Genomic DNA, 13,428 nt, shown 5'->3' on the forward strand with positions numbered 1-13,428 from the left:
GCAGAGTGCACAGATCTTTCCATAGGCAGGGAAGGGCTTTAAAGGAAGGCCTGGGATTGAGGAGGGAAACAGGTATCTGGGGAGGCTAGATAGAGAAGAGATGAATTTGAAAATGAGAACGGTCACATTTGAAGCAGGATCTGATTGATGGATGTTTGTATTTCTCTGAAATTTCCAAGGGCAGACCTAGAAGCAATGAAACGAAGGCCAAGGGGATGGGCTGACTGTTTTGGAAGTAACTGTAACAGTGCAGGGGGATAGGGGGACCCAATGTTTATGATCCTGGGGTCTTTGTTTCCTTACCTTCCTTGATGGCTTCACAATAAGACATTTCTGTAATATTTATTCAACATTTCCTGTCTCTTGGAGTTGAAATACCTACATAAAGTTTCTTTAGATCTTTGATCTGAATCTCTGAACCATTCATTTTCAAAATACTTAGCGTGGGAGCTGGTAGAGAGCCAGCAACCTGAGTATGTCACAGGTATGGGGCTGTCACAGAGCCATTTTAATTGCATTAGCCTGAGTAGCACGGATCTCCTCACACCTGCCTCACCCAAGAGGTTTCAGAGCAAGAGTGAAAATGACAGTGTCTTTCTCAAGGGTCTTACTGGATACTTTTTTTAAAGGTTATCATGCTAACCTTATGTGACATCCATTCTAAGTCCCTTACTTAAACTAGCTCATGTAATTCCCGTAGTGACCTTGTAGAGTCAGGTGGTATTGTCATTGACCTCATTTTACAAATAGGGAAAGGGAGAAATGAAGAAGTTAACCTGCCCCAGGTCACATCGCTGGCCTGCAGTGGAGCAGGACTGGGAATAAGTACAGTCCGATTCCCAAGTCCCTGCCCTTGACCAACTGCACAAATGCCCTCGACTGAAGAAAGAAAGCTCTGAAGGACAGAGAGTGAGGAGTGACTGAGCATTGCATTGAAGCCACCAGGGTCCATGGAGATTCTCACTGTGATGTGGATCTGTGATGAACAAATAAATATCAATAAACCTTTTTTTTGAGCACTTTGTACTATGCATTGTGCAGGGTGCTTTATACATGTTATCACATTTGGTCTTTCTGGAGATAGATTAATATTCCCATTCTCTGTTTCCCAATGAGGAAACTCACAGTTTTAAACTGCTCCTGAAGAGTGAGGGCAAAGCTGGAATATAAACCCAGGTTGGGTTGCCTTCAAAGTACAGCCGCTTCTAAATCATTAGCTTTTATTGTTTCCAGTGTCCTGGTGATTGTCCAGGAGGCTGGGGGGGGCGGGGCGGTCAAAGCACACCTATTCTCCTAACACCATGATAGGAGGTTCAAATGACAAGCCCAGCTGAGAAGGGGGGTGATGTCACCCATGGGTGTGGTCCATAGCACTCAATGTTCCAGAAAAGATGAATGTGAGGAGGCCCTGAGTGGACTATTGCACCCAGAGATGGGGTCCTTGGGCCTCTTGGTCACCAGCTCAGGGACTCACTCTCCCTCCAGCAGTGATCATAGTCTGAGTCACCATCCTGCTTTAGTAAAACTCCTGAGCCAATAACGCATTAGAAATTCAGTCTGGGGTGCCTGGGTGGCCCAGTCAGTTAAGTGTCTGACTCTTGGTTTCAGCTCAGATCATGACCTCACAGTTCGTGAGTTCAAGCCCCACATCGGGCTCCGTGCTGACAGTATGAGCCTGCTTCGGATTCTCTCTCCCTCTCTCTCTCTGCCCGCCCCTACTCATTCTCTCTCTCTCTCGAAATAAATAAATAAACTTAAAAAAAAAAAAAAGAAATACAGGCTAATGCAGAAAGCAGTGAGGAAACCCCCAGGGCAGTGGATACACCACTCCTACTCCCACCCCCAAATTCAGGAGGCTTGTGTGTTTTTTGAGATGATAAAGTTCAATCACATTTTGGGACTGCAACCCACTCACTTGAACCCGGAGGGGGCTGTCTGGGGGCCGTCTCTGGAATTCTCCAGTGAGGCTCAACAAGCCAAGGTCTGGGCACGCAATCTGGGGAGACCTCTGTCCAATCAAGAATTCTCTCTCACCTCATGGAGACCTCCCCATGCAGCAGGGCTGTCCCTGACCCTCACAACTGTCCCTGGCCTTGCTAGAGCCAGGCCCACCCTAGGCAGGAGACATTTTACATCTGGTCACCACTGATCACTCCTGAGGTCCAGGTTTATTAACAGAGCACATTCCATTAGGAGATGTTTGGGATACAGTGGAAATCCTAGAAATGGAGTCCTCTTTAAGAGACACCACACATCTCTTCAGTTCTTTTTCTTTTCCTGTTGTGGTGGAAAAGTATGATTTTATGTGTATTGTCACAGGCCAAGTAGAACTGAGAGGTTTATGATTTATGTGCCAGATCTCCTGCACTTCTTGCAATTCTATTACCGACCTGTCTGCTAGTTACATTTACTCCCCTCCTGGAAAGTTGAGTGGCGGGTACCCCCAGTGCTCTCACTTCTGCATCCCACATTTGGGGTCTCTTGTACTTTATACAGGCAAGAAGCAGAACATGGAAGGAAGAACTCAGCCTTTGGAGACAGACTGGTTGCAAATCCCAACCTCCCTCTTACCACTTGGGTGGTTACTTCACCTTCACTAAGCCTCATTTTATTGCCTCTTGCAAATGGAGTAACTATTAATTTTATTAATATTGGAGTTAAAAGTGAACGAATAGTGGCATGAATTGCTGGTTATTAAGAACATTGTCCAATAGAAACACAGTGCAAGCTACGTGTATAATTTGCACTTGTTCAGTTAAATAGGTAAAATTACTTTTAATGATATATTTTACTTAGCCCAATGTATTTAAAAAACTTATTTCAACATGCAATCAATATCGAAATAGTGAGATATTTTTACTAATTCTTTGAATCTGGTGTGAATTTTACACTTACCGCACACTTCAGTTGGAGCTACCTACGTTACCAGTGGTTAGTAGTCCCATGCAGCTGGTATTTTTTGGACAGTGCTAATTCATCCCATAGGACTGTTGGGGGAATAAATTTTTTGACTGTACATTTTTTTAGTACTAGTGATGGAGTTATCTGTGATAATAGCAACACTATTGCTTCACCTAACAAATGATATTTGGTATATACCTATTAATGGGTAAGCACAGTGCTGAGCATATCTTAGTTCTCCCAACAGCTCTACGAGATTGGGACTGTTGTTATCTTTATTTTATACACAGGGACACTGAGGCTCAAGGTAGGTAAGGTCACCTGGTCAGTAGTGGAAAGCCAGGGTTCAAACACCCAAGACAACTTCAATGCCAACTGCTCTCATCCTCTTAATCCATTGAGACTTCTCTTACTTAGAAATTGAAGTCCCATCCCTCACTCGAGAAGAGTATTATAATCTCCAAAGCTCCTTCCCAGGCTGGCTCCACTGGGTTGAACTCTTCAGGAACAGGACAATGAGCCAATTCTTCTGTGCCCTCCATGCCCAGAATTGGGTCTCAGTCAAATTAGGTGCTCAGTCAAGATATGTCGGTTGACTTGAAAAGTCTGTGGCATCTCGGAATTTCTCTGGTACCTGGCATCAAGAGTGTTCTGGTCAAATAAACATCAGGAGAGGAATTGTTTTTATGATTGATATGTGATGGCCAGAAGCACAATCTGACGCACAGAGCTTGGCTCAGTGCCTGGGTCACCAATGGGAAATCTCTGAGAAGCTTTCGTGAATTTTATGCTACTGCTAGTCCCTTTCAAAGGAATTCTGGCAGAGTAATTGACCTTGAAGCGCCTAAATGTGCCTTGACTGAACTCATTATGACTTCCTTACACCGTCCCATAATGCGCACGCTCCATTTCAGAAGACAGCAATCCTTCTAAAACAAGGTGTCCAGCTGTCTTTGGTTCCCCTGGCATGGAGCAGGGGATAGAGACTCACTGACCTGAAAGGGCTGATTAATACCAGGGAGACTTTCCTTTCAGAGTGCCATTATCACCTACCCTAGCATTTCTCCAGAGAAACTTTTGGGTTAACTCCTCTCAAAAACCAAATGCCGATGGAAAAAGCTAAATCTATTAGTTATTCGTATCTTACCTGGGGACAGCTCACTTACTCGTTTTCTCTTCATAACAAATATACATGATGTCATCTGTTTTGGCTGGGGCAGGAGACAGATCCCTGGAGTCTAGAATACTTCTCTGGGCTTGGTAGGAAGGGAAGAGAATGTGGGTGAAGGGAAGGAGAGAGGAGTCCAGGGTAGAAAAGGATGCCACATGAGATCCTATTTATAACTATCCCACCATTTAATTTTATATGTATATTTCCTAACTTTTTTTTTCTGTACCTAGATTTTATTCCATCTAGCGATGAAAACAAGTCCTTGTCTTCTTATGACAGTTCCCAGAGTAAGGCCAACCCTTAATAGATGTTCCATACAGTTTTACTAAAATAATGACAGTGGTGGCCCAAGGTTGTCCGGGAGGACCCAGTCATAGGCGATTTCAGTTTGTCTACCTTTCTTGGTAATTACAATATTCCAGTTTCCACTAAAGCCCAGGAAACCGAAGTTTCACAAGGCCAGTAAGATTCAGCTTCTCCGAAATAAGGAGCAATCAAATCCTAGAGAAAAAAGAAAAAACCTCTTTGATATTAGTCAGGCCAACCTCATCTATTGAACGCACATGGAAGCTGAGGTCCAGAGAGGGGAAGTGACTTTCCAAAGTCACTCACCAGTCACTACTGCAGGAGGGCAGAGCTTATATTTCACCCTGTGTTCCTCACAACACCCAGGCCAAGTCTCAACCTAAAGGAGTCTGTTGGTTGATGAAGGGACTGTTGATTGACAGATGATGGCCAGCCCTGTCCTGCTGCCCATGTGTCAGACTGAGGGACTTCCTCACCAAGACCCACTCCCAGGTTGTGGGCATAGTCCCCTCTGATGGTGAAAGCAGGCAGGGCAAGTTTACAAAATGAGGCTGGATTCTTGAGCCCACCTCTCAGCTCAAGAGCTTTGAGGTAATTGTGGCACCAATTCCCATTTTCTGGGGAAAGGAATCAAAAACTAGGCAGAAAGAAGGGGTATTGGGAATCTTCCTCCCCAGCTTGCTTCATGGCCTAGTAATTAGATTTTCTTCGGGGTAAAAAGTTCTACCCTGAAATGTAAATACTCTGCTCTTTGGGTACTGGATAAACCTAGCATCCCTTTCAACTTTAGTGTGCCTACTTGAAATCAAGGAGGGTGAAAAGAATGGAAAACCTGACTGAAGTGGTGAGTTTTAAGTGCAATCACTTTGAGGAGATCTGAGCAAGATCAGAGTTTTCAGGAAAGATTACAGTTCAACTTCACCAAAAACACGGAACAACTCAAAAACGCTATGGTATTTGTTCCTTAAGTTTTATGCCATGCTCACCTTGACAATGTCATATGCAAATGAGAGTTTGAATATCCAATCCATCTCATTATCTGAGTTTCTCAAAACATCCTGAAAGACACTTACTCAGATTATCACTATTGACTCAACCCGAAGCACAGGGAGTTTTGTGTGCTGAATGGTTTTGATTCTAATATGTTGGATGATTTTGACCAGAACCAATATAGCCACCTGAGGCAGAGTAATCTATAGCCAATACTCGAAATTTCCCAGGAGATATTATAACCTGACTCATTGTTAAGTCTGGAGTCTTATAAATGCTTCCTTTTTCCAGACATAAAGCTGATGGTCACATACTATGGGTAGGAGGGGGTCCAGAAACACAATTCAGAAGTAGCAATAGTGTCTTAGGCAACAAAAACAGGCTCAGGCAATCTCCACCCAAAGCGAAGAAAAATTGACTGTTGGCAATTCCACTGCTAATTGTATCCCCTGTAGGCGGCCCAACAAGATAATGCAGGTCTTGCAATTAAACCAGAGAGGGACTGTTATTGGATAAAGGGCAAAACATTGACGAGTTCTTTATTAGCTGCTATTAATCTAACCTGAAGTAAGGTTTACTAGTTCGCTTACCATAAGACTCCCTTTTTTGCAATACTGGGTGACAATGCAGACATTGGGTGGTTCTGTGCAAATGCCAAAGAAGGGGACAATGTTTTCATGCCCTAATTCATATACCTGAAAATAATAATAATAGCTTATGATCGTAGTACATCTTCTGTGCTGGGAATTCTGCTGTGTGCTTTACATACACTTAATTCTCACAAAGACCCTGTGAGAAAGGAACTCTGTTCCCATTTACAGATGAGGAAACTGATGCTCAACAGTAAAATAATGTGTTGAAGGTCGTACAACTTATTAGTGGCAGAGCTGGGAGGTAAATCCAGGCAGTCTGCCTCTAGCAAATAAACCAGAGGAATGATCCAAGTCTAACCTTAGCCATGGGGATTAACTAAAACCACATCATAGTAACAGACCTGGCCCTGCTTCCTGGTGTTCATGGCTGTCAATGCCATGGTGTCTGGGCCATGACAGGTCATAGATTTCGAGCAAGAAGTCAAACCGCATGAATCTGACTCCATCCAAGGAAAAGTTTCAAGAGAGGTGAACAATCCTCACAGACACAGAGGATGGAGAGGTGGAATGAAGGCCAGGGGGAATTTAAGGGAAAAGGGCAAGGCTGGAAGGGGTCCCAGATTTCAGGTGCCTAAAGGGTCTTAAGCCTAACGTCTGGGCTGTCAGGGGATGGGGGTAGTGGGCCAAGGTAAAGGGAAGAAGCTTCCCATCATTGATCCTTTGGACTGGGGTGTTCCCAGATGGGAAGAGGGAGCTGGCAGCAGAGAGCCAGAGATCAGCGCCACTTTTTCCTCTCCCAGGGAGAGGGGGGAGGAGCCTCACCAGTCGGATTTCCTGCAGCACAGACGGCTTCCTGACTGAGGCTTTTGCTTGGTCACCCACGTAGCAGATGGCCACATGGTTTCCCTGGAACCAGAGACAAAGTGGAATGCTCTTAATCCAGGATGATCCAGAAAAGCTCTACTCAGAAAAGACTAGGAAGGGAAGCAGGAAAACCAGCAAGAAATCCACCTACAAAAGGGACATCAGAGTCCAGATCAGGCCAGGGTGGCACTGTGCTATGTGTAGGTGCTCAGCTAGCTTCTTAACACATAAGATCTCATTTCCCACGTACCATAGCCCTGCAAGACGGGCATGTTTCCAGGTGGGAATCACTAAGGTTCAGTAACTTGTCCAAGGTCACACATTTGTAGGTAATACAGCCAGAATTTGAACATCTGACTCCAAGATTACACTCTATTACACAGTAATGTCCCATTTTCATTCAAAGGGATGGTGAGCTGAGGTCTTAAGAGTAAGCCTGGAGTCAGATACCTGGGTCAAGGCCATTTCTACTGCTTACGACCTTACTGCTCTTACCTTACTTCTGCTTACCTTTTACTGCTTACAGCTTACTAACTTTGAACAAGGGATTTAACTTCTCCAAGCTTCCATTTCCTCATCTGTACCATGGAGATTAACAGGGAAACTTATCTCATAGAGTTCTTACAACGGTTAAATCAGTTAAAATACGTAACACTGTTAACTCAATGCTTGGCACATATCTGGCTTTCAGGAAGTGGCATATCTCATTGCCATTACCTATTAAGTTTGCTTTAAGAGAGTCAATAAATTGCCACAAATCATCTGACAACCTGGGGAAATCTGCACAGAAAAAAAGATAGAATCGGGACACACAAGCCTCAGCACAATTTAAATTTTTTTTTTCAACGTTTATTTATTTTTGGGACAGAGAGAGACAGAGCATGAACGGGGGAGGGGCAGAGAGAGAGAGGGAGACACAGAATCGGAAACAGGCTCCAGGCTCTGAGCCATCAGCCCAGAGCCCGACGCGGGGCTCGAACTCACGGACCGTGAGATCGTGACCTGGCTGAAGTCGGACGCTTAACCGACTGCGCCACCCAGGCGCCCCGCCTCAGCACAATTTAAATGCCAACCCAAGATCTCCCACTTTTAGTATGGGGTTAATTGCAAAAGACTCTGGTCTATGATGGGGGTTCCCAAGGAGGAAGGCACCCCGTGGGATAGAGGAAAGGGTTCTTGGAAGAGGTAATGCTAAGGCTGAACTCTGAAGGGCAAGAAGGTTCCAGAGGGGGTGGGGTAGGGGCAGTAGTCATGGCATCGTCGAAGGTGAAAAACACACATGGCTTAAGCAGTAAGACTGACTGGATAGTATAGGATTTCAGCCACGAAAAACAATTTTTCTGAAAGTAGGCTGGGACTAGGCAGTAGACAGCCTTGAACCCTTGTTAAAGAGTTTGGACACTACCATAAAGAGCTGGGGACCCCAGTGATGGTATTTGAGGGAGAAGAGAGCAAATATTTCAGGAAGATTAATCAATAGAGATATTCTGTGGCTTCCTGGTTGCCATCTCTAAATGGCTACTGGACCATTATACACAGTTTTGTATGAATAAAGGTGCTCAGGGTTTTATGGATGATAATATTCAAGACAGTTTTTTTGTAGTTCGAAAACCCAAGTAAACATTTAGAAAAATAAGTTCAGTTGCAAGAGGAATGCTTTGGTTCCAATCTTCATGAAACCCAATTTAGAGCAAGGAACAAAATTTTCCTTGCTTAGAGCTTTTGGCCCCTGCTCTCCGGGACCTCCCAGATAATATATTTTTTTTTTTTGTATATTTCAAACACTATACATGAGATTTTTTTTCATCACATATTTTTCACCCAGAGGACTTGAACTTCTAGAGGGGTGCTAAGCACAGGCAGCCATAACGGTCTGGGGAGTGGAAGAGAGGGGGAGAAAGGGCAGGCAGGAATTATGTCGCAGGCTCTGGTGGCTGTCCATGCTTATACTGCAGCAGCCAATTCGTCAGTGCTGAAGTCGTACCAAGGAGGCAGTAATACATGCTCTACGAAGACACTGTCCAATAAGGTAGCCACTAGCCACATGAGGTTCCCCCCAAATTAAAATTATATCAAACTCAAAACCGGTTCCCCAGCACACTAATGTTTAATAGTCTTAGAACAGTACCATACTGGACCACACAGATTTGGAATATTTTCCTCTTTATGGCAAGTTCTCTTGGACAGAGCTGAGTCTAGTCTAGAAGCCAGCGTAGGAATCACCTGGGAGCTTGTTAGGGAAAATGCAGAATCTCAGGCCCCACCCCAGACCCACTCAACAGCATCGGCTTTGTAACAAGAGCCCCGGTATTTCATGTACACATTGAAGTTTGAGACGCACCGCTCTGGAGCCACAAGAACACCCTGGCTTTTACTTGGAGTGTTCCCCTATTCACAGTGCCCTGCCTGGCAGAAAGGACAGGGGACAGAGACACACACTACAACATGCATGCAGTCACTTTGCCCTCAATAGTACCTGGTAAGGCCCTACAGGGGCATAAAAGACCTTTTCCACCTGCTGGCTCTTGACAAGGGAACTGGCATCCCCAGAAATCATCACCCTAGATGAGTTACTGTTGCTTCCTCTCGACATGGGCGTGCATCTCTGGGATGGCTGTAAAACACAATGCAACCCGATTGCTCTCCGTAGCACGACCAAGTACCGAAGAGAGTGTGCCTTTTATAGTTCAGGAAAATGGGCACCAAGGTCACGCAGTTAATAAGTGGGGAAAGTCAGGCCTTGAGTCCTGATCCCTCTGACCCAAAGTGTAAATGCTTGGCTACTACATGAGTCACTCTTGTGTCTGTACCACCACAGACAGTTGTCATGGATAAGGCTCTGGGGTCAGACGGCCCAAATTCAAGTTCTGGCTCTGGCGCTTAATTCGATGTGTCTCCTGATGCCAGAATCCTCTTCTGAAATGAGCACCTAACCACATTACCTCTCTATTTAATAACCCCAGTGCCTCCCTAACACCTAGAGAATGTATTTAAAACAGAGGAATGCTGTTTTTCAAGCAGAGTCTTACCTGGAACCCTAATGTAGAAACCGGGCAGGACAGAGCAGAGCTGATTTGGTTGAAGAGGGAAGAAGGCTGAGTATTCTTCTCCATCACATCTCCACCCCCAATCTGTCATTCACCCCAGGACCAGACCAGTGAGCCCCAGAACCCCCAGGGACTTTGGAAACAACTTGCTAGTGAAGTCTGATCTGGTCCTAACGTGTTGGAGCTTCCTTGATTTCAGCTCCTCTGAGTGACCTTTATTTTTTGAAAGTCACAACTCATTTAGTGAATGAATAGTACATTCAAGAATACCACTAAAAAGAAATGAATAATACAAACTACAATTTTGAAAAGAAAGCCAATATAACAGGAACAACGCATACATGAGAGAAATGTTTGATTATGACCCATAATGCATTCCTTATCTTCACAGTTAATCTAAATGTCCGTGAGAACAAACTTATATACTTTGGTCTCACTTTAGTGCTTTTTTTTAACAAGCACCAACATTCTAGAACACTTTTCTTTTGCTTTGAGATATTTAAGACTCATAAATCTGGTCAAATACATAGATTCTTGTTATTCTCTTGATATCTTGAGTAGCATGTACTCCTGAGCAAGTACTCTCTGAAATTCTAAAATTACTGATCTTTAAAATTCATTTCAGTTGTAGGTTTTTAATAAATTGAGGTGAAAGCAAAATTTACTCCCTCCCTCTCCCTCTTCCCAGGAACAGAGAGCTCTTATTAAACTGCAGAAACTCGGGTGCCTGGGTGGCTCAGTCGGCAGGGCGTCCCAACTCTTGATTTCAGCTCAGTCATCGTCTCCCAGTTCGTAGGTTCGGGCCCTGCATCAGGTTCTGCGCTAACAGTGTGGAGCCTGATTGGGATTCACTCTCTCTCCCCCTCTCTCTCTGTCCTTCCCCTGTGATCTCTCTCTCTCTCTCTCTCTCTCTCTCTCTCTCTCTCTCTCTGTCTCAAAATAAATAAATAAACTTAAAAAATTGTTTAAAAAAACCTATAGAAACTTGAATCCGTCTTTCTAATCTAAAGAACATTTCTTACTAACATTTCCGGTAGGGCAATAAATCCTCCCAAATAATCAACGTATGCTTGCAAAGATTGCACTGTTTAATATTAATAACAAAAAAAAAGAAAAAAGAAAGGAAAGACACTTCAAAATTTCAAGCTAAAATACACTGAGTCATAAGATACAGTCATGGTAGTAGTTTTTGAAATTATGTAAATGTTACACCCTTATCAAACAATGTTATGTTTATTCAATGTAATAAATATACATTTATTTACTTAATGTATATTAAATCAATATTTAACATATTTATAAATATATAAATCCTGGCTCACCCTGCGTTACTTCTCTCCTGGTCATCTCTAGCAAATCCCTCTTCCCAAATGTCACCTGCTTTCTGAAGATGCGGCTGAGACATTTACTCACTCCATTTATGGGGCTTCTGTCTCACCTTATAGACACCTCCGTGGGGCTCGCCTCCCTCAGAAGAGGTCGTTGAGCAAATGATTCTTACTATATTCGTCGTCAGCCGGTTAAAGGAGTTCATGTGGTTTTAAAAATAACAAAATGCTGCCGGGGAGACAGCCTTGATATTTGAGCAGGATATATGAGTCCTTACACCCACAGGGTAATAGAGCTGAAGGGAATCTTCGAGACCATCTGATCATTTATAAGGATTCAGAAGCTAAGGCCCAGAAATGACATTCCCAGGGATATTCATCAAGGAAGTGGGAGGCCCAGAGCCAGAATGTGGGGCTAAAGGCTCCATTAAGCACCCACTTTATAAATGAGTCAGCCTTAGCTTTCAGAAACTCCTAGATGAGGTCCCTTCCACAAATCACTTTATAAATGAGTCAGCCTCAGCTTTCAGAAACTCCTAGATGAGGTCCCTTCCACAAATCACTAGCCGTGAGCAGGAAGTGGCTATCTGGGCCGGCTGTGGCCTCACCTTGTTTGGGGGCAGAATGGTGATGTCATCATAATTGATTTGCCACCAAATGTCTTCCTTTCGCCTTTGCAATTTTCCCCTCTGAATCCTTAACCAAAGACCTATGATGACAGCTCCCAAGACAGTAATCAAGAGGGTCATAGCGAGGATCACAGCAGTCACGCCTGGAGGACAGGGACATGTCATCACTACAGCCTGCTGAAGAACAGAAGAGAGCATGTTCTGGCCCCAGCTTGGTCATGCCACACAGATGCCTCAAAGGCTATCCAGGCCTGGGCCCAAGCTAGGATGTCTTGGGTCCACTCAGACTTGTCTCTCCCAAGAATTCTTTTCTGACCTCCCCTCTGGTTCCATGGCAACTGCACCCACCTCCCCCTGTGGATAGAAACTTCCATTGTAGACAATGGGGATGACTTCTAGTACCACCACCACTGTTACTGAACGCTCACTATGAGTTCTTAGAGTTGTTCTCTGTTATGATCCATCTAATTCCAGGAGCACCAGGCAATACTCCCTTGTTCAGACTCTAACTCCTTAGAAATGAAGTCCCTGAGACTCACATCCCGGGGGCCAGGTTTCCCTGGAGCTGAGGTTCTCTACAGGGGAGGCAGGTGATGTTGGAGATTTTTTGGGTGGCTGCAATTAGAGAGCGTGGCTAGCCTGTAGCGGGCAGAGGCCTGGGATGCAGCTATTCAGTGCACAGGACACGTCCGCACACAAAGAGTAGCCTGCCCCAAACATCAACAGTGCCACCGTTGTTGAGATACCCTCCTGGGGAGAATCCCTACCTACCGCCTTCTCTGAGCGCCCGCACTGACCGGTAGAAGCAGGCGCCTTTCCACAGAGCTCATTGTCAAATCCACAGCTGGGTCTGTCTTCAGGAAGTGAGCCCTGGGGCCAAGGAAGAGTGGAGAGATTCCTCACGGGTCTTAAAAAAAAAAAAAAAAAAGACAATTAGAAGTCAGTGCCCACTGCATATTTATTCTACTTTGTCACTACCTTAGGCAGAGCAGAAGCGACTGAAACAGGCGCGTCATTTGCAAGAAGCAAGCCTTGGTCTCTTAATTCAAACATTTGGCGACCCATCCAGTTTTCACACCTCACCTAGACTCTTCAAACTCACCTGCAGATCATCTAATTCATGGAAGGGCACTATCATTCTGTTGCGGAGAAGAGCTGACTTAATCTTTTGATTGGAACCCTGTCACTTTTGATTTAAAAGTGATGTGCCAATGCCCCGGTGTTGCTGGGATTTTCTCCCGTGTTTGATGTAGACAAATCTTGTTACACAGCACCTTGACATTGCACACACCAAAACACCGCCCCCTTCGTGGAGAATGCCTGTTCCTACAATACCGAGGATCTGTTTGTTACTGAGGATTATGATTATTTCATTTCCTGGGCCAGTTTGCTTTGGCACATTAAAATTCCATAAGGGTAGGGAGGGAGAAAAGCGTCAAATCAAATCTGGATTGGGGGTGGTGATGGTGGGGACAAGTAGCAATTCAATTAAGCTTTAGGTTTCCTTTTAGTTTTCTCATTGATTTACAGCCGAGAGAACAAAACCGGATTTTTTTCCCCCAGGGATTCCTGGGTACAGGAAGCCGGGATGACACGCAG

The 13,428-nt window shown here is 44.5% G+C and overlaps 1 protein-coding gene across 1 annotated transcript in view; it reads right to left on the reverse strand.

The window, feature by feature from the left end:
* The window catches only part of LOC101101087 (guanylate cyclase 2G-like), a 43,348-nt gene that overhangs the window by 18,920 nt on the left and 11,000 nt on the right, over positions 1 to 13,428 (reverse strand). Inside the window, 6 exon segments of the mRNA XM_011287645.3 lie at positions 5,365 to 5,436; positions 5,959 to 6,063; positions 6,784 to 6,867; positions 9,302 to 9,439; positions 11,809 to 11,972; positions 12,615 to 12,736. Of these exon segments, the coding sequence (XP_011285947.3) occupies positions 5,365 to 5,436; positions 5,959 to 6,063; positions 6,784 to 6,867; positions 9,302 to 9,439; positions 11,809 to 11,972; positions 12,615 to 12,736 (685 nt within the window).

The sequence above is a fragment of the Felis catus genome, chromosome D2 (assembly GCF_018350175.1).
Source record: "Felis catus isolate Fca126 chromosome D2, F.catus_Fca126_mat1.0, whole genome shotgun sequence".
In the NCBI taxonomy this organism is placed as follows: Eukaryota; Metazoa; Chordata; class Mammalia; order Carnivora; family Felidae; genus Felis; species Felis catus.